At 41.3% G+C, this 26,474-nt stretch overlaps 1 protein-coding gene across 5 annotated transcripts; it reads right to left on the bottom strand.

The window, feature by feature from the left end:
* Positions 1-3,567: 3,567 nt before the first annotated feature.
* On the bottom strand, positions 3,568-25,747 carry sfpq (splicing factor proline/glutamine-rich). 5 transcript variants are annotated; one of them, XR_004610096.1, is made up of 12 exons: positions 24,928-25,747; positions 24,136-24,324; positions 23,632-23,933; positions 23,446-23,541; positions 21,410-21,606; positions 21,206-21,290; positions 20,079-20,190; positions 19,910-19,976; positions 19,007-19,104; positions 4,150-4,198; positions 3,862-3,948; positions 3,568-3,688 (listed from the first exon to the last, which is right to left on the bottom strand). XR_004610096.1 is itself a non-coding variant. In XM_034544585.1 (10 exons), exons 1-10 carry the CDS (start codon positions 25,609-25,611, stop codon positions 16,185-16,187), a joined length of 1,944 nt encoding a protein of 647 aa, XP_034400476.1. In that variant the 5' UTR covers positions 25,612-25,747; the 3' UTR covers positions 10,605-16,184. The 5 variants fall into 5 exon arrangements, 3 of the variants coding, with proteins under 3 accessions (XP_034400476.1, XP_034400475.1, XP_034400474.1); XR_004610095.1 differs by having other exon boundaries at positions 19,907-19,976; XM_034544585.1 differs by lacking the exons at positions 3,568-3,688; positions 3,862-3,948; positions 4,150-4,198 and adding an exon at positions 10,605-16,295 and having other exon boundaries at positions 19,907-19,976.
* Positions 25,748-26,474: the final 727 nt, after the last annotated feature.

The raw sequence follows: 26,474 nt of genomic DNA on the forward strand, positions 1-26,474 counted from the left end.
ACCACTGCACAGAATCATAAATAAAGTCCAATACTGATGTTGAGGGATGAGGTCTCACTCACAGTGGCCGTTCCATTTCATCCCAAAGCTGTTGGATGGGGTTGAGGTCAGAGCTCTCGATCAAGTTCTTCCACACCAAACTGTGCAAGAGGGTATTGCCACGTTGAGGCAGGAAAGGGCTTTCTCTGAGTCGCTGCCACGCAGTTGGAGGAACACTATTGTCTAAAATATACTTTCTGCAGCATTAGGATTTCCCTACATCTGATAGAAGGAATCTAGCACAGAGCATGAAAAAACATCCACAGACCCCAAATACACAAGATGTATGTGGACAGGGCTGTCCATATACTAATGGCCATAAGTTGCTACAATATTAGTTATTATTACAATATTAGTGGTAGGAAAGTGTCTTTGGCGCTGCCTGCAGGAGCTTCAGAGAAGTTATCTTACTGTCCAACTCGTCCATGAATCCTTCGTCCACTGACTCGCTGTCCACCTCCAGCCCTTCAGCCTCTGTGGGCAGGAACACATGAAGCTGAGTGCGAGCTGGATCGGCGGCGGCGGCAGCAGTCAGAGCTGGGCGTTCACTGCAGCTCGGGAGACAAGGCCTCCCAACGACATACAAAGGCTCTCCCTGAAACGACGAGATGCGATACTGCATCACCAAAGGCCGGAGGTCACCCTGTACCAACTCTGCACTCAGGGCCCGGTTGTGCGAATGGCGCCTCACCGGCCTCGGCTTTGATTCGAGCTGGATGGCCTGGGAGAAGTGAATATAGGCCGGTCTGCTGCAGCTTTGGGCCTGCTGGCGGTTCGGCTGCTGGCGGGGCTGGCTGGTCACGGGTGGGCGGCGGGTCTTGCAGGGGAGCGGGACTGACTTGGTCAATGGAGGAGGAGCAGGCGAGGGTCTCTTTGTCACAACACTGGGGCCACGGATGCCGGAGAATCCCTCGAATAGGACGTTCTCGTCCGGGGGGAGGAGAGACGGCTCGCTGAGGCTGGAGAGACAGTAATGGAGGCTTTTAGTTGTAAAACACATTTTGAGAAATATATGCTGATAACATGCCAAGCTCTGTGAGGCCGGACTTAGGTCTAGCAGTGCTTTCAAGATATGCAGGATTTTCCTAAAACAATAAAGTATGGACTTCATCTCAGACTTTTCCATGTGCGCCATCTTTGTTGAGCACTCACCACATAGTACAGCTGTACAGCACAGGACAGAGGCTAATGGAAATGTAGTTTTGCAGGTATTTAATCATAAAGTAATTCACAAATTTATATTTGTTTTACCTGATGATGGTGCTTGATGGAAAGTAAAGATCACCCAAAATCTTTTTTGTATCTTAAAGGCTGCTGCGTGAGCGTGCGTTTGGGTCCTCCACACCACACAACCATAACAATCTGGCCTTCGGGGCTTTCTACCAGGAAGGGTTTATTAGAGCCCAAACCTAATCAAGTAGTTATGTTGCCTAAACCAAAGGCGATTTCTGGTAGAGGTCTTTGTGGGGTTTTCTTATGGAGAAAAATGGGACCACAAATTGCATTTTGTTGCACAACTATGCTGTACAATGACAATAACCCTGATAAAGTAACATAGTTAATGAGCTGTAATGATCAGTAATCATGCTCAGCCAAGCTTACTGGCTGCTTCTTGAGCTTTATGATTAGCGACGTGAGAGTGGTATCGATCTTCTGGTCCAAACTCACGAGAAAAAGAGAAGCGTGTTTCCGAAAAGATAAAGTATTTCTTTGATATGATTCAATTTGATATTATTTGATTTAATTCATGGAGACAGAGCCTCGGTCATTTAATCTGCAAACACTGAAGGGATGGCAGCTGTTAGTGACCTAAATCATTTTCCAAAAAGGAACAGAAGCCATCAAATAATGTTTCGAATTAAATCTTAATGTTTTGTGGGGTAGGACATTATTTAATTCATGGAAAAATGTATTTGACAGAATCATTTCCTTCCTCCATTTAATCAACAACGTATTTCAGGCCAAATGATTCAGATGTACCTTATGAACTGGGCCCACCTGGTCCTTCAGCTAAGTTCTGATGTGCCGCTCACCTGAGACGAGCCATGCTGCTCCGCCTGCGAGGCCCCTTGGCTGTAGCTACCAGTGAGGGCAGCCTCACAGGGGTCCTGGTCCCCCTGGCTCCTCCTGCTGCGGGTGGAGGGTGCACAGAGCTGGGGAGCACGTAGGTCTGGACCAAAGCTCTGCTCTCCTGGACGGCCCTCCCATGCCACCGTCCACTGGTGTCCAAACCCAGGCCGAGCACGGCCGTCGGGGGTGCAGCTCCAGCGGTGCCACTCATTGGGTTTTGACTTTGTGTCACACCTGTGGGGGGTGGAGGGGTGGTGGGTAGAGAAGTTACCTGAAAATGTCCTCCGACAGGTAAACTAGAAACTGGTTTATCCTGCAACACCTGGACGGGCCCCGACCAAGACGAGATGAGCCCGGTAGTTAGCGAGCAAAGTGGACTACAGCAAATATCTGGACCTGTGTGAGCCTGCAGGACATGTGGGGGGGTTGAATGGTGAGGGGATTATAGTGCTCCACCTGTGGGCAGCTGACGACATCAATGATGCATGACCATTAATAATGCATGGCTGGAGCTGGTCAGGTGGACACCACCTACTTTGCCCCCCCAGGTCATCTTACAGCCAGAGGGAGCAGACGGTGAACAGGCAGAGCACAGCGAGCTGGAGTGAAGGTGCTGGAAATGCAGATGTGATACAATGAACTTAGAATAAATACTCTTATTATCTATATTTAGTAGAATCTGGGTTCCTTTTGTGGGACAAGAGGGAACCAAACAGTTGCCTTTCTGTACCTCCCACAGTTCTGGTCGCATATAACGGCAAATAATTACTGCAGCAATATCAGTGTCAGCATTTTAAACCAAACTGAGGTGTGGTTTTCGGTGCTGTACACTTTCCAAGGACCGCCTCATTATCGTAATGCCAAATAAGCATAATGCTTACTACCAATTTGATTTTAAAGTATATGTATTCTAAAATATTTGAATGCTTGAGTGATAAACTCGTAATCACAAGTCAAACCTCTTTATTATCCCAAAACAGCAGGATTTGCAAAGTAACTTAATGTTTATTCCACCGGATTACCTTTTAAAACAGGGTGGACAAACTGGCCCACATTCGGCCTCCTTCATTCGGCCTCCTCCGTGTCTCCTTCCGTCCTCAGGGGCTGGACCTCCTCCATGGCCGACAGCCAAACCCTACGAGTGTGACCCAGCAGCAGAACCCTTAATTGTAGCTGGACTGGTTTCAGAGGTGGTTCTGTGGCTATTGACTGCTCAGTGCTCAGCAGGAGCATTTCTTAAGAGTGTATGAAAAGCATCAGTATGTCTAGATCAAGTAAAGCAGTCCTCATGTTTTGATTAACTCTCCACATGCTAAAACTTGAATTTAACTTTTATATAAAAATATGCTATAAAGTGTTGTTCTACTTTATACTCTTCCAAATCTCAATATAAGCAGATAGAAAAAAATTATATATTCACGTGAACATCCGCATTGTAATAAATACAAAAAACAAAAGTCAGTTTTATATATATATATCATTTATTATTCGAAACAAAACAGTGTCCCTCCTCTGGACCACGAGCTGCTTGTCCTCCTGCTGGATGCCTCCTGGTACTGCTTCTCCACCACGTGCAGCCCTGAGGGAGAAGCAGGAAAAAAACATCACTAAACTGAAATGATGCTCAGTCAAACGGCCGGTGTAGCGTTAAATACAACATGAATCACATTTTTATGAAATTCAAAGCATTGTTTGACATTAGATTTATACATTTCACATCCATCTCTGGTTAATAAACTGGAGGGAACTAACGTGGAGGTCCTCCATGGCTTCTCAGCGCAGTGCAATCGATGAGTCTCCTGCAGCTCCGGCACTTTTAGAATTATGTCTTCATTTTACCTGCAAAACAGGAGGAAACAAAAAGAAAATACGAGCGGTTATTTAACTTCGAAACGGTCAACGGTGGATGTGGGAGAAAGAATGCATGGAACAAAAACAATCTAGATCTGCTGCATCGATTGATGGCTCAACAAGGACACCGGTGTGCAAAGCGAAATGGAAGCCCACACGGTACGTTCTAGGAGCCGCTGTGGTTCTTACCCCGGTTTAGCGGTGAGGATTCTCAGCCTCCTTCAACGGGTCGAGGCTCCTGTGGCGAGAGACAAACAATGAGAGTCTGGCAGTGAGCTGGTCAGCAGATCTCTACCGTTGCTTTGGTTATATACACACACACACCACACACACACACACTTACTATTTTGAGGTTAAGACCTTTAAAAAATAAATAAAACTAACATGGTTTTTGTGTGCATTTGTGTGCAGTGACTGATTAAAAAGAAAAACATGTTTGAACTGGAAATACAGGTCATGTTATAAAGCCAACATGCATTACAATGTAAGTGTGAGGAGTACTGTTGAGTAGTGTGTGTGTGTGTGTGTGTGTGTGTGTGTGTGTGTGTGTGTGTGTGTGTGTGATCATGTACAAACTGCAGGTATTTAGAGAGGCGTCTCAGCACCCTTTGAAGTACATTGTTGGAGACGGGACAAACTCATGACAACGCTTGGATCATTGCAAACCTCGGGGAGGGTAATTCTGTTACAAAGCCACGTGAAGCTGGACTTCGTACTGACACATCAGGGGTGTTGCTGCAAAAAAAAATTAAATATAGAGCCCAAACAGAGCTCGTAGAGAAGTAGACCTGGTTGGTTTCTGTCGGTCGTACAGACTTTGGGCAGTGCCCTTTTAGACGAGGCCATCAAGAGGCCAGAAGGGTTGTTCTGGCATCACACTCAGGAGGCGGGACAGAGAGAGAACGTCACTGTGGCCAATCAGGACCGAGGACGTGGTTAGAAAATGGATCACAGTGCAGACGGACACATCTCGATATGCCTCCAGGGCTGGACTCATAGCATCGGCGGAACATGGTCGTGGTTCCCTCTTGATCGAGGAGAACCACCACGGTCCTTTACAGCCACAAGGAAACTCCTACGTACGAGGTGGACCAAAGGAAAATGCCAGTGGAGATGTGCTGTATTTTCACAATGACTGGCTGTCACTGGCGGGACAGACCGTTCAGGTTCCAACAGGAAGAGAGACTGAATTAAATATGAGCAGCGAGAGGTACTGAGAGGACGGGAAAGGAAAGCAGTTAAGAGTCCAGCACCGATGTAAAACGTTATGCTCAACATTAGAACTACGTCTCTTTTTTCCTCCTTCCTTTCCAGAGGATGTGAAACAACCAGCATCTAAAAAAGTCAATGTATCTCTGCAGTGTCTGCCCAACTAACCACTTCCGCCTAAAATCAACCAGCATTTATATCATGAGTTTTCAAAGTTTGTAGTTGGTATATTTTCACTGTGGCGCTCTACCCAAAAGGGAAACAGCACAGTATTCTAGGAGGGCGTTGCCCAGTTAAGGCCTTCACACTCTCTCACTCACACACACACACACACACACACACACACTGGGAGCGGGATGGATAAACACAGAAATGCTAAATACTCTTGCAAAACCCAAACATACTTTATAAAGATTAAAATGGATTTGCGCAGGCCTAAGAGACCAACTACCTGACCCACAGCCCCATCTGGCAGTCTGAGCTGAACTGTTGCCTAAACTACTGGAAGCCGTTTTATTCAGTTCCCTCTGGTAAACAGAGCCGTCTATTTTGAGGGCTTTTAATGTGAAAGGTAAGAATGGAAGTAGTAGATCTGCGCTGGCTTTGGCAGGGTTTAAGGAGTAATACTCACATTCTACGTGAAAGTACTCCTGAGAAACAGTGAAAACATTTTTTCTATTAAAACAGCCCCCGATGTGTAAAGGCCTTTACACCGAAAAAAAATATGATTGCGCAACACAAAGTTACATTTTCACTTAGATTATTCTTCCGTCACTACTTCTATGGGGTAAGATCGTCTCCGAGTGAAGGAACCACAGTTCCCATGAGGCTTTGGTGGATGTTAACAGGACGTATAATGTTGAGATTCACGGTGCAGGCTGCCACTTAAGCCCTTGCTTACATTTTATAGTTGGCACCATTAAGCCATTTGCAGCTCTGGTTTTACCCCAGTTTGTGAATAAAACTATCACTGAATCACAATACTGAAGAAAACTTAAAAATGTGATCACTGGAGTAATAAGGAGCAACTTTTACTGCGATTTTATAAAACACATTAATGGACGGTAAATTGTGACGACATCAAAAGAGATATCCTTTTGAAGTGGATCCAAACAAATATATCACTTCTGACTAAGTTTAGACTCAAGTGTGATTCTTTCTAAAATAACCGAACTTTACATTTATAGAACAGACTGGTTGTAAATGATGCGCTTGTGTAGCCACTTCAGGAGACGCAGTAAATCAAAGTTTATGATTAGAAGTTGTAGGAAAATGTTCCTTGTAATCTATGTGCATATAAATATTTGCTTTAAAATCAAGAGAGACAAAAAAGAAAACGAATAATCCACACCAAACTCCATCTCTAGAAACTAAGTAAGGCTGTGATCCAAGGATCAAACTGCTGCCGTGGATTACAAACAGGATGTCTGACAAGGAGTTACATTTTCTACAATCCCACCCAGAGCAACCCGATCAGTATGGGACCCGTTTCACTTGCAAAGACATCCCAACCCAGTACCACAACATATTGGTACGATAGTTTCAAACATGTCAGACCGCAGGAGTCACCTGGGCCAATGCAAGTACGAACTTCTAGAACTGTAAAGTTTGAATATGAATGAATGAATGAATAATATACATTTATTATGGTTCAGTAATCCACATAAGGACTGGTATCCTTTAAAATTAATTTGTAAGAGACAAAGATTAGCCTGCACACGTGCAGTTTCCGTAAAGGCAAAAAGCCACTTGACGTAGAAGTAGTAAAAAGATAAACCAAAAATTGATTTGTGTACTTTGTTTTGATCAGACATGGCTGTTAGGTGCAGCACAAAGACAAAAATAAAAAGGGAAACTCTTTCTTACAGCATTAGAGTGGAAAATGTCATCTATGAGTTGGGCTTTTTGTGTTCGACACTTTCCTTTCATCGTTGAACACAACCTGCCTAATACCAAAGATATCACAAGGTCTAAAAAAAAAAAAAAAGAATTCTGCAAAAATCCCCAAATAACACAAATCAAGTGAAGAGTACCAGAATATTTTGCACAGCTGAATAAGATTTAAGCCTTCTAACGCTTAAAAAAAAAAGGACTAAATAAGGTTTTTCATCTTACTTGATTGCCTTCACAAAATGACAGCAGCACTGCATCCCACACTGGTTACAAACGGCAGTGTTCAACCAGTGACTCAGATGTCCATACATGGTACCTTTCGCGCATGCATACAGAGAAGCCAAAGTACTACAACCACACACACACACACACTGCACAGGCGATGTAACGCTTTGCCACATTCCCCACACAGAGGTTTGAATAACAGGAATCTGCACTGTGATGCCATTCTTTGCAAGTGTGATGCCAGAAGCCCTGTGGAGCGCCACTGTGGAGCAGTGACGCAGTGCAAAAGAGGACAGAGAGAAGAGTTAAGTCATGGGAGAAGAACTGTGCATCTTGTATAATAAACATGGATGGGACACTTACCTTGCTCGTTTCAGCGGCTCTGTGTAAGCATACCTCTCTGGCTGCAGTGCAAACAAGTCCGGGCTTTACTGTCCACTGACTTCTGCAGAACTACTCATCGCCAATGTAACCCAACTGCAGAGAAGAGCCTCTATTGTGGACTGGGGCAGCCCGTCTTTGACAACCTGGCTGACAGCAGCTAACACAACCTCTCATTTACCCAAAAGACATGAAACGCACACACAAACACACAACCACAACACGCCATCCTCTCTTCAGCCGGTTAGGGCGCATGGGACTTCCTGCCTCAGGTAGGTTGGTGAATAGCAGGTCGGTCAGGTCTACAAGTGTTGAGTCCTTTCAACAAATCTGGACTAGGAATTCTCTTTAGGCATGGTGGTGTCAAAGCTTTGGTATCAATTATTACAATTTATATATATATATATATATATATATATATATATATATATATATATATATATATATATATATATATATATATATTAGATAAAGAAAAGTGTAATTGTCAACGCCTTCCTGCAGTTTTGCGGTTCTGAACCTCGAATATAGTTACTGTGTAGTCTGTTAATTGTGTTTGACTGCCTTTCAATAAACCTCGACAAAAAACTTTAAAAAATAAAACGTCTTAATGTCATTTTACACGCAATGCATTCAAATGTGCTGCAATAGGCCCCGTCCCGGTTCTGGACTCTAAAAATGTGGGTTCTCACAATGTGTTGGCCATGGGCGGACACCCCTGTTCCAATATGTAATGTTTCAACTGTGTAGTTTATTATTAAATGTGCTTGCAGCCTTCTTCAAACAAATCTCGACTATGAACTTAAAAATATAAAGAAATGTCAGCGTTAAAGGTTTGATTTCCATTTTTAACTCAAGTAACTCCAGTCTTGTGCAAGACAAAAGGCCAACTTCACAAGCTACAGTCAAAGCTACCGAGCCACCTCCTCTAACGTTTGTTTCGTGCGTTTCATTAATATACGCGAAGAAGCCACAGACTTTGAATTTCTTGTTTGGAACGTTCCTTCTCATAGTCCAACACCTTTAAAGATGGCCAAACCTGTTAAAGAAAAACAAATTGTACACAACACACAGACATAACATTACAAGTTTTAAGTTACACTTTGGTCACGTCAATAAGGAATTGCACTATTTTGCAGGAGTTTCAGACGCTGTGTGGAGAACATCCGTTTGACTGGAAAAGCCCTCAATACTTGTGTAATACACTCTACACAAAAGGACATCACTGATTTAAGATGGTTAGCTACTTTCAAGTACTTAACACTTAAATCCAGCATCGGAAATACACGAGGGCAAAGGGCAAAACTGCCCCTGAGTAATATCATTTTGCCACTGATACCACGAAGAGAGGGGCACAAAATGCCCCCATAATTTCCTCTAATAATTATGATAATTTAATGAACTTGTCAAAAACATTGTAGCCTTGACCCGGTCCAGTTGCCATATCATGTTTTGGATTTTCGCCTTGATGCTGCGTGTGCGTGATGAACCGAATGGAGCTTCTTGACCTCCTGTGAGTGTGAAGAGAAATGTTGGTCGTCAACCAGCACACGTTGAATTCTTCTGCGGACTTCATCAAGGGGAGCGACAACGTCAAGAAATACGTGGCCATCGCCTCCGGTGAGTGATAACTAGTAGTCATTATTTAAAACTTATTTAGTTTGCTTTAGCTAAGCTAGCTCTGATAGTGCATTAGCTACAAAGGCTTGCTTGCTAGCTAGCTAACGTTAGCCAGAGGTGCAGTCACATAAGGACAAGACTGTAGTTGACTGGGGGTTTCAAGGGTTAAATGTTTAGATTAAGTCCCTTATCACATGTAACATACTATTGTTGTTTTTGTTTGTTCCATCTCAACACAGTGGAAGACCTCATGATGATCTCACTGGAGGGACCAGAAGAAGAAGATGCAGCATGTGTAGAATCTGCTGTGAGAAGAAAGCCAGGCGGCCTCACATAAAACCCTCTGAGCAAGGCAGCAGGTCAGACCAGCAACTTCTCCAATGGCTGACAGTGACACAGATGACGATGATGAACTGGTGCCATTTGACAAATAAGCCACTCATATGTATATGTACATATTTATTATTTGTCAACACTGTACATATAATTTTATATTATTTTAATTTTCTGAAAAATTGGTTGTAAATTGAATTTAATTAATCTATGTATAGCCCTTTTATTACATTTATTTTTTATTTTTATACACGTTATAATATATTTAAAAAAGTTATAATTGTTAATAGTTGTTTAAAAAAATCTAACAATAAATAACCACAAAGAAATAAGAATACAATTTAATATGATAGTCTGATTTCAGTTTTTTTGTTAAAAACACTTTGAATCTGTAGACTACTTCCTAATAGTCTTATTGTCATTTGATGACAGTTGCTCATATGCTGTAAGCCTAAGTAAATATATTTATTATTTTTGAACAACGGTTAAATGTTATTTCACAAGTTTCAAAAAGTGCCCCCAATTTTTGTATGAACGCCCCTGGATTTCAGTCAGAGGGGGCAAAAATTGCCCCCGAAAAAATAAAAAAAATACATTTCCTACCCTGTTTAAATCAATTTGTATTATCACTAGCTTCCCTTCCAGGGGTAACATTTCAGTCAGGAAATGCTGTTTAACATCTGGAAATGAGCATGAAATAAGTGAATCCAAAGAGGCTTTGTTGTTGCGTATAATTCTCCTTGTGAATCTTCATAAAGTCTCAAGGAATAAAACGAAAACTTCAGCTTGACAAATTAGCCATCCAAAAAACACATCTGGAATAAATAATCCTCAAGGTTGAATTTGGGAAGGTAAATAAAAAAAAAATCTGTCTTGATGTTGGATTATATATATATATATATATATATATATATATATATATATATATATATATATATATATATATATATATATATATATATATATATATATATATATATATATTTTTTAAAGCACCAGCATTGGTCCATAAACACAGGTTGTAAATCTGTTTCAGAACAGGGAAGTCATGAGAAACGATAATTCGGTACAGTCTAGTTCTGAAAAGTAATGGTACTCACTTTTCTACAGTACCAGAGGTTGATTGAGGGCTCAAGACCAAAGGCGTCCAAGGACGATAGAAAATGTCCCTGTGAAAGCTACATTGTATAAAAATCCGTGATGAAATCAACAGAAGAGCTAGCGGTGAGCAGCACAGAGTTACGTCTCGATGCGCTCAAGCTCAATTCAGTAAAATGGGTATTGGGCAATGGATCATTATAACGCCAAGTTCACATGTAACATTTTGGTTTTGACGAGAAACTTGAGATGAAGCTGAATTTGGAATCAATTAAAAAAAGTTAAAATAAAAATGCAGGAACTGTAATAAGAGCATGTTGAAGTACGTGTTTGCTTATTACTGTGGGCTCAAATCTGGTATCGGAATTGGTATTGACCATTAGTTTTCTAGTATTGTGATGTCCCTAGTCTAAATTGATCTATGAATGATTTCAGAAAATCTGATTTAATTAACCAATACCAATCTGGTGTTGTAGAACCAAACGGCTCTCCCATTCCCACAACAGAAGTGCAACGATGTAACTACAGCATGCCTTGAAAAATAACTGATCAAATGTCAAATTGATGACTGCAGTGTACTTAAAAGTTGTCGGCATTTGCTGATGCCAACCACCACTTTCAGAAAAGTAAATACGCTAGTTAGTTGACAATTTCAGGTCGATTAACTTTCCCATGGAATTGTAGGGGTCTCCCCTTTTAAACATTAACCGGTAGGCTACACTTAACTTTTTGGAAACGTTTCTGAAAATCGATCAAGTTGCAATTTAGTTATGTTCTTGTCCTTCCAAAAAAAAGGGTACATATCCTTTTTATCTACAGGGTAAGAACAGTTTTCCAGAGGAATGCCACAAAGCTAGATCAGCATCATTCCTGAGTCCACGCTATACAGCCACAAATTCCGCCACAGTCCACACTCTTTAAAGCTGGTCAAACCTGTTAAAGAAAAAAATGTACATAACACAAACACACGCATCATTACAGATGAACACTCCATGACATCCAATTATATTAACAAGTATCTGTAGGTCTCTCTTTCAGGGTTCTCGGATGCCACATCAAGGAGGTGGATTTACTTACGATACTTTCTAAAACAAAGCAAAAATGTGAAGGACACATGGTAGCAAAAGATTCTAATATTAGTATTGTCCTATGGGAAAAATAGAAAGTGTGGCAGCCCTAAAAGGTTTTTGGGAGTTTTGATGAAAAAAAAAAAGGGGCTAACATTTGTATTAAGATTGGTACAAATTAACATTCTGCATTGTTACATAAACTTGGCTTCAAGGATGCTGTGACTAGTTGGAAATGTAGGTTGGATGAGAGCCCTAGCAATGATATGGCAGCCACATATTCTCAGGAACTGTAAAGCCCACAGCCACCTGCTTTTCAGCATTGACTAACTTATGCAAAAGGTTGCTAGGCAATTAAGAATATCATATAGGAATAGTAAAAGTACCATGTCATGTTCCTAAAGGTCTTCCTCTGTACTAAGGATTAATTGTGTGCAATATAATGTACTTACATGTTTATATAATGTATTTCTACAATGTCTCATTATTGAATGTTGTTTTTGCGGCAACAGGGTGGGGAGGGGGGCAGTGAGAAGGGATACGATGTGCATTTACACTTGTTTTAGTCATGAAAAAAAAAAAAAAATATTATTTCAAAACGTTATAAGTTTAGTTAATGTGCAGGTACATTATCATACTGTGCACAAGAGGAACGCAAGTCATAGTAAAGTTTGTTATTGTCTTGTATACTTTGTTTTGGAAGATATTAGACAAAAGAGAAGACCATAGGATGCATTGTTGTCATCCAGTTATAGGTCCACATGTTCTCCAAAGACTATTGTTTGACTATACAAGTGGCTCCACTTGTTCTTACCCGTCTCCAAAATGTAAGCATTCTAAAAGAAGTATCAAACTCTGCTTCAACAGCCCACTGACTGCTCATGGAGCTCGTGCCAGGAATTTACAAAGAGCTTCATCCATAGAAATAAAATAGGAGTAGAACGGACATTTAACTGCTTCGTGGTAATATGCCCTACGCTGTGACAAGAGCAAGTGAATGAATCATTATTTAAAAAACAAATTGTTAAAACGTCTACGCTTCTTAAAGTTACTACTCCACTGCAAAACATAACCTCAGTTGGCCCACTTCAACGATAAGACGGAAATAGCCGCCGCTCTGACCATCCTGTTACGGTGATCTGAATGGGAATGTCCGTTCTACTCCTATTTCCCGGGCGGCATCTTCAAATTCACCATTTGCAACAACAACAAAAAGCTGTCAAGTGAAACTATTATTCTTATGCGTGAAATCAAATATGCTAAATCTGCAAAGTCGTAATTAATACAAAAATACTTACTCACTTCCACAGCCCATCCCATCTTCTCCTACCACACAACTCTGAGAAATGCTTGCTGAGGCAAGCCAGTCTCCATTTGATGCCAAAGTCAGAAAACCTCAGAGAAGGTACTGGCATGATTCATTGGGAGGGGCCAGATTGGGCAGCAGAGTACAAATGTCAATTTCAAATTGCAGGGTTTAGAATTCTTTCCTTTTGATATTTATACATGTTATTAATTTACCATTTTCTTTAAATAGCAGGCCTCAAGTTACAGCGTTCAGTTACAATCTTTGATCCAAATGTCAATGAAAGGCCCGTCATCAAAAGTCAAAAAAAAATTTGGTCATTCAAATATCAAATTGTCCAATTATGCTTTTATTGTTCCTTGTTTTGAAGCCTCTGCATCCTGGGCAAACGGTAGCCATGACGAATATAATTGGGTAGGAAAAAGTATATTTTTTTATAATTTTAGGCCACTTGTCTTGTAATATGGCCACAGATGACATTGATGCAACTACAACATGTTGTCTCCTGAAATGCAGAAACGGGTGCTGGTCATTGGCTCCTGTTGAATGCAACCCAATCAATGAAAGAAAGTAGTGCGAGAACACCAAACTGAAGCTAGATCGGAGGAAGATAACATGAAAGCACCGCATCCTCCGGCTGTACTCGAGTGACAGTGAAGCTTGTCCATTACCATGAATTAACTAGAAAGAACTTCTTCCAGCCATGTTGGTTTGTGCATCCAGCCCCATGAGAATGCATCCATGGGACACAATCAATTAGAATTCAGTGTAAAACTGAACAAGATCACCAAACAAATAAAATTGACCGGTCTTCCTCTTATGAAATGACGTGAAAGGGAATTCAAAAACTGGAGGACATGACAGCACGTTGTCAGAAAAATAAAAAAAGATCCTACTGCAGTACGAGCCACATAGATGCAGTTCACCTCTCAGCACCAACTCAGGATTTCTTGTCTTCAGGTCCAGCACAATGAATGCTTCGTCACAGTACAACTTGTGCAAGTGAGGGATTTTCATCTTTTTACTTTGCTTGCTGGCTCATGATACTCCAATATCATGCTCTATGAAAACCAGGAATACATAAATAGTCTTGATTTAAACAACTGAAAATAGTTTGTCACTGACTTTTTTTGGGGGGGAGGGAATATGCAAGGGTTGCCATTTTCATTCATAGATTTGACACATATACGCTATAGTTTCTGGTGGTTATGACTACAAAACTGACCTCAATGCATGTTTGCAAGTCCAACTGAGTTTGTTGCCAATCATGCAAAGGCAGGTTTACTCTTGCCAACAAATGGTGCAACTAAAGTATGGTAATTTGGCTAAAAAAAAAAAAAAACATCCGTTGTACCCAAACTGAATATGACTACATTTACATGCAGGTTTGGACAGGGCCGTCCATCTAAGGCTTGGGTTACAATGACCTCAATCCATGAACATGCGACAGAAACAAAGATGGCAGACTACCGGCATTGTAAGGTGGCGCTAATCAGCAAGTCCACACTAGTCAACTTTTGCCGCATCAGTGGGCACAAGAAAGTTGACATAAACCGGTATCAGCTAGTATTGTTTGATTACCGGCAAAGGAAAACAGTCTTATTCTCTAGTAGTTTTAGTGTTCAAGCGTGGATAGGTTAGGGTTGTTTTTACATTTGGACTATATCAGTATATATGTATACACAGCCCAACTCGTTACACAGTACCTGGGTACCAACTAACTGCTAGCCGTCTATACTGTAATCCCTTCAACTAACTCTGCCAGTATACACATGGCACACATGTAGACAGAGTACAAGGGTCAGTCTTGTGTACATTCTCAGTCTCACTGCCAAAAGCAGAACTAAGGCATAAAAGTTTAATGATGTCCGGTGACATATTGGGAAATATGAACACAAACAGGATCATCAAAGGCCTAATATATAACTCCGGAGCTGGGTTGCATTTTGAAATTGTGATGAAAGATGAAAACAACCCACAAGCTGCTACGAGAATTGTCGATTCATATTGGACTGCATGTAAAGGTAGTCAATACTCTCCAAACACACCCACGACACTTATGTGGACGATGCGTCACTGACAGACTATGTCATGAGAAGAATGTGTCCATTTGGCCACACACAGCTTTCTTAAAGGATCTATGCATTGCATTTCTGCTTTCCTGAAGCATTACTGTAAAAGCAGTTACCGAATGCCAATGAATAAAAGATGGTTAACAACTCAGTGCAGCCACTTCAGTAGGAACATTTGCTTCATGTTTAAAAAAGGGGGAAAAAAGAGACACCTCCATTTCCACTGAGCAGTGTTTGTGGAAAGAAATAGCAACGGGAATTAATGGAGTCTCCTGGCTGGTTCACTATATCCGAGGGCTGACTTCTTAGCAGTCAGTGCCGTTACACACTAGCCATGTTGCCACTTGATTACTTCTTTATCAGACGTTTAAAAACAACAACGTGTTATTGAGAATGCCAACTGGGACAGTATCCGCTGGTCAGCTGAATTTGATTGGAGGAAGAAAAAGCCTGAGGCCTTTGTAGCGAGAAAATGCTTTTAACATCATTTTATACACAATCGCAGAACAAAAATCAGGACTGCGGCAGCGAGAACACATAGACCCTTTAAGACCTAATGTGGCAGATGTATCCACATTATTTAGAAACAGCCAAAAGTTGGTATTTGGTTGCTTATACTGTATGTCTCAACTTTGGAATGAATGCTAACGTTTGTCCTGATACAAGCAATTGCTCTTTATTATAATACATGCCTACTCCAAATGTATGGCACAAAACACAGCCATGGAAGGTAGAGAGAATTGTTACAGTTTCAGTTCACGGCGACTCACAGAGCATAATACATCTAGAAAAGAAAATTATACATGGATCAGAAAGAACTAAAGATCCCATCTTTCCAAACTACCAACAATACAAAATAAAAAAGGGGAAATAAAATAAAATACTCATAAAATGAGTAAATTGAAGGCTAAAATGTAGCAACAATTTAAACTTAAATACAAGAAATGCCTCTCAACATGTTCGGTGTAGAGAATTTATACAAAATGGTGCTGCTGGGAGCATCAAAGAGCAGTGTTTTTTTTAAAAGCGGGGTTTCTTAGCAGGACCGTCAAACTCCTCGCGGACCCTGCCGAACCCGGGGTTACCAGGACCCATTCCCCTAGGACCGCCCTGGGCGAAGCGCTCGTTGCGCTGTGGGGGGTCAATTTGCCAGGCAGATAGGAACGGAGGGGGGTTACGGTATGGGTTCAGTGCGCAAGCACACAGTTCATGTCCATGTGGAAGAGGATTAAAAAAGGTACGGCAATAGAGGCGATTCGTTTTATATTGTGAGATTTACAACACAACCAGCAGGAGACACATCCGGAGAAACCGTTCGTTCCAATATGAAGGTCCACAGGTGCCACAGGTTACATACGGAAAAGGAAGAGAGGGTAATGCTTTCGTTAGTCATTGCCTACCTACTATGGTCTCTCCAGTGCATGCCAAGACTAGCCTCACTTTTTCTTTGGTCTGGCATCTTGCAAATGTTGCTTGCCCACCTCTTCCAAGATCATTGCCTATTGCAACAGACAAACCTCTTGGAGGTATTTATAATATGAACATAGTAATTACATTTATGCAATAAAAAAAAATATATTCTTTGTGAAGGAAGAAGTCTGGTTTCCTTAGAAATTTGATATGTAAATGCTGTGCCATCGTAAGTCTGACTGAATTAGGTTTCAACATTTATTGGGCAGAAATGATGGTGCGTTGCTCTCCTGTCCAGCTATCACAGCATCTCTCCTGGCACTACATTAATAAAATGGAAAAAAACTCAACTAATGATCCCAAATGGGACAAGAATCTGAACTATAGAGACTACTAGGAATACATGTGTAGAATATATCGGCACAGTATAAAGTAAACATTGCACAACATTCAGCATAACCATTTCTCCAACAAGAAAGCAATTTGTTTAACCAAAAAGTACATTTTAGGCTAATCCAGACGCTGTGAAACTAGAACAGTGGGAGGGGATGAACGTCTTAAAAGAACAAAAACTCCAACAGGAGGCGGCTTTGATTTACAATATGGTTAGAACATACACAATACATGGTATATTTATAGTCACCGCAGTGTTTGCTACATTTTAAAGCGATGTTTCTTGCTGACACTTTGAAATAACAGGATATTTTTTTTATCCATTCCCTTTGTGTTCAATTCAATGAGAAATGTGTAGGGGTAAAAAAAATCCACAATTATAGTGTAGCATTGCAATAATTTGAGTATCAATATTCAAAAGTATTGATCATTTATTCTAAAAACTGTTAATATTGCTAATATAAAAATGTAACTAAGTAACAATGGCTTTGTCTGGATGGTTTTTTTCTGGTGCGGTCATGGGTAAAGTTGCCAGAAGTTGTCTGGAAGTTGGTCAAAAGATGCATGACTGAATTGGGATGGACAGAGTAAAACTTGACAAACAGCATCATTTGAAGTTGGGGGGAAAAAAAGGAAATAACTAACGCCACGTTATCGCAATGAGATTGTATCGTGACTTGTGCCCTGATTATATTGCATCATTGGACCTCAGGTGAATCCCACCCATATTATGTAATCAATGAAATAATGTTGGTAATGTCATTATTTTCAACCATTTATATAGGTGTATTTATCACAAGTAATATCAATACTCAAGGACCGTGATAGCATATTGTCCTCACATCGTGCAGCCCTAATCTACATCAATCTGCTCAGCCCTTACTACTGAGCTTTACGTTCAGATGTGACTGTAAACTGCGGTTTCAAGGTGCACACCCCATGGATTGGGAAAATAATGCACCGCCTCAAAACACTTGCCAACAAACTTGAACCTCAAAATATTTTCAGTTCATAGAAAAGGCCTTTTCTACAATGACATTGTGGGAAACGGGTGCCATAAATTCAAAGTGAGACTAAATAATTAGGACATACTTATTAGCATGAGCAAAGTTTGATTTGTACATAAGTGAAACAAACGTTGTATATAGAAATTCAACGCTTGATTATAAAGTTATATATTCTGGAAATGGTTTAACACATGTTTAACCGCTCAACTATCCAGAAACCAACATAAAATTGGTACTACAATTCTGCCATGGCAGATAATAGCCCAGTGTTCACCAGGATTTCATCCTAATCAGAGGTGGTCACAACACTTCGCCTGCCCCCGTCAATTAATCCTGCTGCATTATAGAATTTAGTATAGAATTTTCAACATTGAATGCTTTATACCGCCAGCCTGCACTAAAAGCATTATAAATGCTAAGTTACCAAAAAAGGATGTTGAAAGAGTAACGGTTGCTGGTCCAGAAGATGAACTACACCACTACTTCAGGTCTCAAATTGGCTTGTAGCACAAGATTACACAGGATTTCACAATGCCACCCAAAAATACAACTCCCTTTCGTCTCATAACAGATGATGCAGCAAACTGCTAGCCTGGTATAAGATAAGATAAGATCATTGTTACGGGGGGTGGGGGGGAGAAAATAAACCTTAAAAAAGGTGCCTGTCCAGCTCACGTGAGACAGGTCTTGCAATAGCAGCAAGCGGTGCGATAAGAGTGAGCCGAGCCACTGAAGTCTGTCTACAGCTATCAGAACAGTTTATGGTTTAGTGCAGGTTGACGGTTTTGGAGCGATAACACTCAGCTGTAACTGAGGGGGCATGGCCTACCATTGAAAAACACTATCAGGCAGGCAGCACATTTGTCACATTCAACAACCAGCAAGCCCCAAGACAGCTGAGAGCACAAATTATTCACCACGCTGCTTGGCCAGCTGGTCACCGTGTTAAAAGATCAGCTGGGGAGTCTCTCCAAAAACAGGAAAGTCAAACTACATCAACTACTGTTCGATCCAAAAAGCGGAAAACGTTACCATTTCGTTGCCCATCAGGCCTCCTGCGGCTGGTCCCATGCCCTTCTGCCCCTCAAAGCCCATGGGGAACTTCTGGTTGGCTCCACCGAAGGGCATATCTGACAGAAACGCATTAGTAAGTCAAGTACATGCAGGGCACTTGAAATCAACGTGTTAAGACAAACTTGTAATGCTTGTATATATCTAAGTCCATGTTCATATACTTTAAATACACTGGAATTGTTCATTCCTATTTTGACCAATTTGTTACTGCATTAAAAAAGAGACACACCATGTTCATTTTCAGGCAATTTTTTTTTACATGCTTTCACCATGCCCATAATCCCCTTTTGTCACAGTTTCTGAATACGTGCTGTGTCCATTTCCCCCATTGATTCAACGTTCAGATACTTCATTACTACAATAGTGCGTTGACCTGCTTTAGAATTAAAAAAGAGACATGAAAATCTCATCATTTTCAATATGGGACCTTTAAAAAGAGATTTGAACAACATTCGAATAGTACGTTTAGAAGGTTTTTTTTCCACAAAGTATCTGGTGTTATCATTAGAATAAATAACAATTCAGTATCTTTTATGACTATTTGTAACATATTGTTTTACAATATTAAGAAAGCAATGTTTTAAGTCAAGCCTGATGCTGCCCTACAAATAAAAGAATGACCCCAGTATTTTCAACACAGTGAGCCGTACGGCTTACTGATCTAACACAGGTGTTTACATTTAATTAGATACCAGTGTCTCATTAAACACAGAAGAAGAGACTACCTGCTGTATTAAATAAAAATAAACACAATAGGGAAAAAGTATGCAGTCGATTCTTAAAGCCCTCCAAAAATATCCTGAACTAAATATGTACCCTCAATAATAAAAAAAAGACTGAACAAGAATAAGAACTTACCACCACCACCACCACCGCCACCACCCATGCCCAAAGCTCCACCGGGATTCATTCTCATTTCTCTGTCCCGCTGTAATAAAAAGAAAAGAAAAATATTAATCGGATGGAAAAATATTGATTAAATCTCTTGCTATAGTGCATATAATGTCTTGTATTTTGTGGTTGAACTCACATCCATGTAGTTGCCCATCCTGTAGTTCTCCTCACGCTGGCGCCGCATCTGTTCCTCCATCTCCCTCTTGCGAATCATTTCTTCTTCCCGCCGGCGGCGCTCTTCCTCTTGTCTGTTTACACAGACACAAAACATTAATCATGGGATCCCAATTTAGCATTGATAACAAATGGAAGAGGTTTAGGTGTTTATGAGAGGATTCCCGAATGACCCCACATCTGCCCCAATTGACAACCAAACTGAATTCTAATGGATATCAGCATCGGAAATACACGAGGGCAAAGGGCAAAACTGCCCCTAAGAAATATAATTTTGCCCCCGATATCACTAGGAAAGGGGCAAAAAATGCCCCCATAATTTCCTCTAATAATTATGATAATTTAATGAACTTGTCAAAAACATTGTAGCCTTGACCCGGTCCAGTTGCAATTATCATGTTTTGGATTTTCGCCTTGATGCTGCGTGTGCGTGATGAACCGAATGGAGCTTCTTGACCTCCTGTGACTGGGAGGAGACATTTTCCAACCCAGCACACGTTGAATTCTTCTGCGTACTTCATCAAAGGGAGCGACAACGTCAAGAAATACGTGGCCATCGCCTCCGGTGAGTGATAACTAGTAGTCATTATTTTGAACTTATTTAGTTTGCTTTAGCTAGCTAACGTTACCTAGCTCTGATGGTGCGTTAGCTCCAAAGGCTTGTAAATTGAATTTAATTAATCTATGTATAGCCCTTTTATTACGTTTTTTAAAAATTGTTATGTATGTTATAATATATAAAACATTTATAATTGTTAGTCGTTTAAAAAATGTTATAACAATAAATAACCACAAAGAAATAAGAACAACATTTAATGATTGTCTGATTTCTGTGTTAAAAAAAAATCTAAGAAAACACTTCTGTAGACTACTGCCTAATAGTCTTCTTATTGTCATTTGATGACAGTTGCTCATATACTGTAAGCCTAAATAAGTATATTTATTATTTTAAACAAAGGCTAAATGTTATTTCAGAAGTTTCAAAAAGTGCCCACAATTTTTTTTATAAATGCCCCTGGATTTCAGTCAGTGGGGGAAAAATTGCCCCCGAAAAAAATGTTAATTTCCTACCCTGATGGATATAAATACCTGATCTGCATCTCCTTCCTCTTCTGCATCTCCTGACTGTGCACCTCCTCCATGCGTCGTAGCTCCTCCTGTCTCCTAAGCAGATCTGAAAGGACACCAACACAATCAATTGTGACACTTGTACACCAAATGTGTTCTTGTGTGATAAATAACAGAAATAATATAATCAAACAGGACCTTTTGTAAAAACCCAACTAAACTTGCCTTGTCTGAGCAGGTTGGCCTGGTGCTCGTGGAACGCATCCTCCATCTCGCTCTCCAGCTTCTCACGTGCCTCGCGCATGTTCTTCTCCACCTGCTGCCTCTGCTGCTTCTCCATGTCATCCAGGGACTTCCAGCGCTTGGAGTACTCGTATTCGAAGGTGCCAGGACGAGCAAAACGGGGAGGTTCCTCACGCTCTCTATGGACATGAGATACAGATTGTTGCGTTACGATGATTGCATCCACACCATAGACCTGTGCAGTTCTGCCCTGTGGTGGAAATACTACTAGTCATTTGAGAATTAATTAGGCAAATGAGGAGATAAATGTTCACGCCAATCTTGTCGCCAACCTGTCTGTTGTAGTCAACTTCACACAGTGAGCAACATGGGTATCTCTATCTTTCTCTCTACCCTGAACTGATGATGCCGTTTACATTTAAATACAGACTTGTACACGCAAGATACCCTTTATGGCTAAAAACAAACACAATTAAAGCTGCAAGCAGCGATGTGCGGGTCCTCGTTCCCGCTCTACATGACCACATCATGTAAATTACATGTGACTCCGGTGCGTTTTAGGCTGATTTCCTTTGGCCAGTAGGTGGCACTTTAACTGAATGAAAATGGGCTTGTCGATATCCTCAGGCCGTGACATTTATCAAGCGTGAAATGTTTGGGGCAGATTCGAGGAAGTCCAGTGGAGCCAGGAAGTGACAATGTGAACATATAAATAAGTCATGGATCTCTACGTGAAGTATAGACCATGTGGTGTATATTAAATGTAAAAAGAAGTCGTGCAAGAAATTAGTCCCAGCTGGGACATGAACACAGTTCTTCTGCTTCCAAAGCAAAGTTATAAATCGCATAAATCATATCTTTTAAGTATATAAATTTAAAATTTTCAAAATATTATATGGATGTCTTCAGCATCAGTATGTCATGACATATGAAAAATATGGAGCAGATTACATAATGTATGGCCGAGTTAAAAAAACTTCCATTTTCATTGTCGCGCCCTAGGCAGTTTTATATTTTTAAAATCCTTTGATAACTTTTGACTACTAAGGTCTCAAGATCACACTGCCCGATTTTGGAATGAATCGGGTTTAAGCTCTAGGGGGAGTTCGCCGTTTTACAACGCCCAAAAATGTGTAAAAACATGATAAAACCGGCTAAAATGCAGATATTGAGCGATTGACTGCCGCCCCCTATTATGAAAAAATTAGGGATGCCATGTGGACATAAGCTAGCAATTGGTATGGATAGGCCAAGTCATTTGGAAGTTATGCGTCTTTAAATATGAGGCCACACCCCTTAGAGGTTCTTCTGAACGCAATGAGGTATCAACACAATTTTCATAAGTTCTGATGACATTGAACCAATAATGAAGCACACAACTTTTCGTAAAAATCGGACCACGGGTTTAGAAAATGGAAACAGTGTTTTTTTTAATACAAAATTCAAAATGGTGGAAAATCTTGGCATTTTATGGCCACCATTGACTTTTTGTAGAGCAGGTCCAAGTGGACATGTGTACCAAATTTCAAGTCAATCGGTCATTGGGGGCAAAAAGCGTGGGCTTTTGAAAGTACGAAAGATTCTAGGGGGCGCTATAGAGAATTTTATACATACACAAATGCGAGACCTCCAAATTATCAAATTTTTCACCAGTCCTGATATGCATGTGAAATTGAACAGCCTTTGGGAAACGATAAAGGCCCCAAAACGGGGTTTGTTTGGAGAGGAAAATACTAATAATAATTCCTCGAAAAACAATAGGTTCCTCTACGACGAAGTCGTCACGAGGACCCTAATAAAGTTAACTTTAGTTTACAGTGACTTAAATACATGCCATCGATCAGTCCGACCAACCACGTGTTCAAGTGAGACACGGAGAGTTTAACAGCTGCAATCCCTGAACCTCAACCACCCCCTGCCCCATCAGCTGCTCACAACACCATGACTTGTAGCACATTAAACAGCTGAACTTATCCCCACAAAAGGCAAATGGATGGGACAAACAGTAGTTTTCTTACGCTTGATATCTGGGGTTCTTCTGTGCCAGCTTTTCTGGAAGACCATCTTCATCATCAAACTGCTCCAGAGGCTCGACCACGACGGGCCGGGGTGACCTGAAAAGGGTGAACCGAGCAACGGCGAATAAGCAACGGCGTCACACTCACAATGCGCACAAGGCTTTTATGAACTTCTGCTTTACTTACGTGGTGAGCAGGAAGACGCCCTCGTTGCACCGATCTAGGGCCTTTCTGGCCGCAGGTTTGGAGGCGAACTCAACAATGCCCTTGCCTGTGGAGCGGCCGCGGTCGTCTACGATGACAATGGACCTTTCGACCATTCCGAACTGCGAAAAAGCTTCTTCCAGAAGCTCGTTGGACACGAACGGAGACAGATTCTTCACGGACAGAGCAGCAGAATGCGTGGCAAACCGGACGCGCAGGGGTCTGCTTTTCATTGGTGTGTCGTCCAACTCGGCTTTTGCGATTTCAGCAAGTGCGCGAGACTCCTACAAGAAACCAAATGTTACTCTTTTCAATCTCAAATCTTTTTTATTCATTTACACAAACCATTGACTTTATTACAATGTAATAAAATTATCTGCATCCCTGACCTAATAGTAATGCGACAATGGATGTCAAACTGGACGTCAAATTATTTTGTAACATCAACTGGGAAACTTGGATACATTTAAGGATGTGATGTCTTACCAATCGGATGAAACCAAAGCCTTTGATTTTGTTGATGAAGACCTCGCTGGGTTCTCCATATTTGGCGAACAGCTTCTTGAAATCGTCCTCTGTGATGTCGTTGGGCAGATTACCGATGAACAGGCGACAGCGCTGCGTGTACGTCTTCTCACCGGGTTTCAGCAGCATGGAGAGCGTTGCCTTGAACGCCTGTCGAATGACAAACGACGCAACGATGAAACCCTACAATACCTTTAAATTATACCGCCACGACGAACGGCTAAATTGATTAACGGAGATAAGACAACAAAAAAGACTGAAATCTCATACTCAACTATGATAATTTCTTTGTTCGTATGCGAGCTCAGTCACGCAACATTCAAATAGCCCATCCCCCATTCGATGTCCGTGTACAAAATAAGCCTGACCTACATTTTCAAATGTTAGCCAATTCTCGACCAACTAGCCGACACGAGCAAGAAGGCAAGTAATAATTGGTTATAAAAAACACATTACATACATTCGTACATACATTGTTTTATCCGTAAATGTGTGAGACTGTGCGGATATTAGACAAGATGGCGGATAGCTAAAGCGAAAAAAAAAGAGGGTATGCGCCATTTCAGTCCCCGCTTGTGCCGCCATAAGGGTCGGTCGAAGCCGTTAAGAGAATGCAAGACAACTCCGCCTGCTCGGGACGCATTGTGTTTCAAAACCGAACGACATGCTAGTTTTGAATAAGCTAACTTGAGCGAACAACATTTGAATGTCGACGCAATTCCAGTCAGAGAACATAATACGAAGAAAACAGACCTTTTCGTGACTCCCATCGAACACGGATGGGTTCTTTGTGGTCATTTTTTCTGGCTCCTGCCTGGGCCTCATTGGCGGCGGCCCCATCCTCTGGCCTTGATATGGGTTTGTCCTCATGCCTTGGTGTGGCCCAGTCTTATGGCCTTGATGAGGGGCTGGCTTCTGGGCCTGCTGGGGAACGGACTTAGGACTGGGTTGTGGAGGCGGCTTCTGCCCGTTAGTATTTACGATCGGTGACTTCAGCTGCTGGTTCTGGTCCTTGTTCGGCTGGTTAGGTGGCGGGGAGGCCAGGATGTTGGGTTTAGGAACAGGTGGCTCAGTCTTCGGCGGAGCCACAGGGGTTGTCGGTTTCGGCGGCTCTGCTGCTGGAGTTGCCACTGCCGGTTTCTCCTGCTGCTGCTGCATCGGGCCTTTCATGGTGAGAGCCGGACCAGGAGTTGGCGGAGGAATAATTGGCAGCGACTGGTTCGGTTGCGGCTTCTGGGGAGTCTGTAGTCCTTGATTGAAGTTGTTTGAACCCCTCCGATTTTGGTTCTGATTCTGGAAAGGATGGTTTCTGAAATGTGGGTTTCCCATTAGCCCACCCCGCATCGGCCCGCCGGGTCCGCCGGGCCCAATGCCCCCTCTCCGTTGTTGGAAATTATTCATCCCTAGGCCGCCACGATTATTGTTAAATCGAGACATTAATTCTTATATTAGCGAAAACTATAATTAAAATGCCCAAAACGTTATAAATTGCTGCGCAACAACGGTCTTCGGCCGGTGTTTGCTGGTCGAGCTCTTCAAAATGGCGACGAACGATTGTGTTGAAAGGAGTCTTTCTTTCTCCGGGAAAGTCAGCCCCACCCCGATGCGCTCATTGGTCTGCGCCTCGGGAGGAGGAGTCACCAGGGGCGTTCAGCGTCTTTTGAAGGAGCCAGTACGTGTTGTGAGATCACAATCGGGAGATCACAATCGGGTATCAATTAAGTTGAGGACAATATAAAGCAGTAGCTGTGAATTTTTTTTATTTTAGTGTACAAACATTACTGATTACATTTTTTTTAAATAAAATCTGAAAACATTAGACTACTAATTTAAGTGTATTGTTAGTTACAATTTTGGTCCCTGTATTAAAATATACGTGTTGATATATAAACGGTTATTTTTGGCCTGTACCTGAGCAGTAATTCATCCAGATGCAGCATTTTCTGTATTGAAACAAATTGTGAAAAAGTACAGCCAAAATACTCTTTGTCCACATACTGATTTCCAAAAAAGAACTGGTTGACATTAACAAATTGTTCAAAAAGAGCTATTTAGCCCACCGCTTCCCCAAACACAACCTCACCACCCATTAGTTTTCAAACTTAGAGCAAGCACCATTGTTTGTATAAACCCATATTATCGCCCATCATCAAAGTTGGTCATCAATTGTAGATGTTTCACTTCTGAAGTGATTTTCACTAATCTGAGTTTTAATTAAGAGTTTTGCCATTTAAACTCATCAACTTTTGCTAACCTTTTGTGTAAATGTTGATTGATGTAGTTTCAGAAATGTGCTAATT

This window comes from Cyclopterus lumpus, chromosome 11, assembly GCF_009769545.1.
Source record: "Cyclopterus lumpus isolate fCycLum1 chromosome 11, fCycLum1.pri, whole genome shotgun sequence".
Lineage (NCBI taxonomy): Eukaryota > Metazoa > Chordata > Actinopteri > Perciformes > Cyclopteridae > Cyclopterus > Cyclopterus lumpus.

What these genes read in the sequence shown, in the direction of transcription:
- sfpq (XM_034544585.1), bottom strand. Translation starts at nt 25,611, where the DNA reads ATGTCTCGATTTAACAATAATCGTGGCGGCCTAGGGATGAATAATTTC. An exon ending in AGGAAGGAGATGCAGATCAG is followed by an intron (nt 20,191 to 21,205) that starts GTATTTATATCC and finishes CTGTGTAAACAG; the next exon opens with ACAAGAGGAAGAGCGCCGCC. An exon ending in GCCTGATGGGCAACGAAATG is followed by an intron (nt 16,296 to 19,006) that starts GTAACGTTTTCC and finishes GACCCCCCACAG; the next exon opens with CGCAACGAGCGCTTCGCCCA.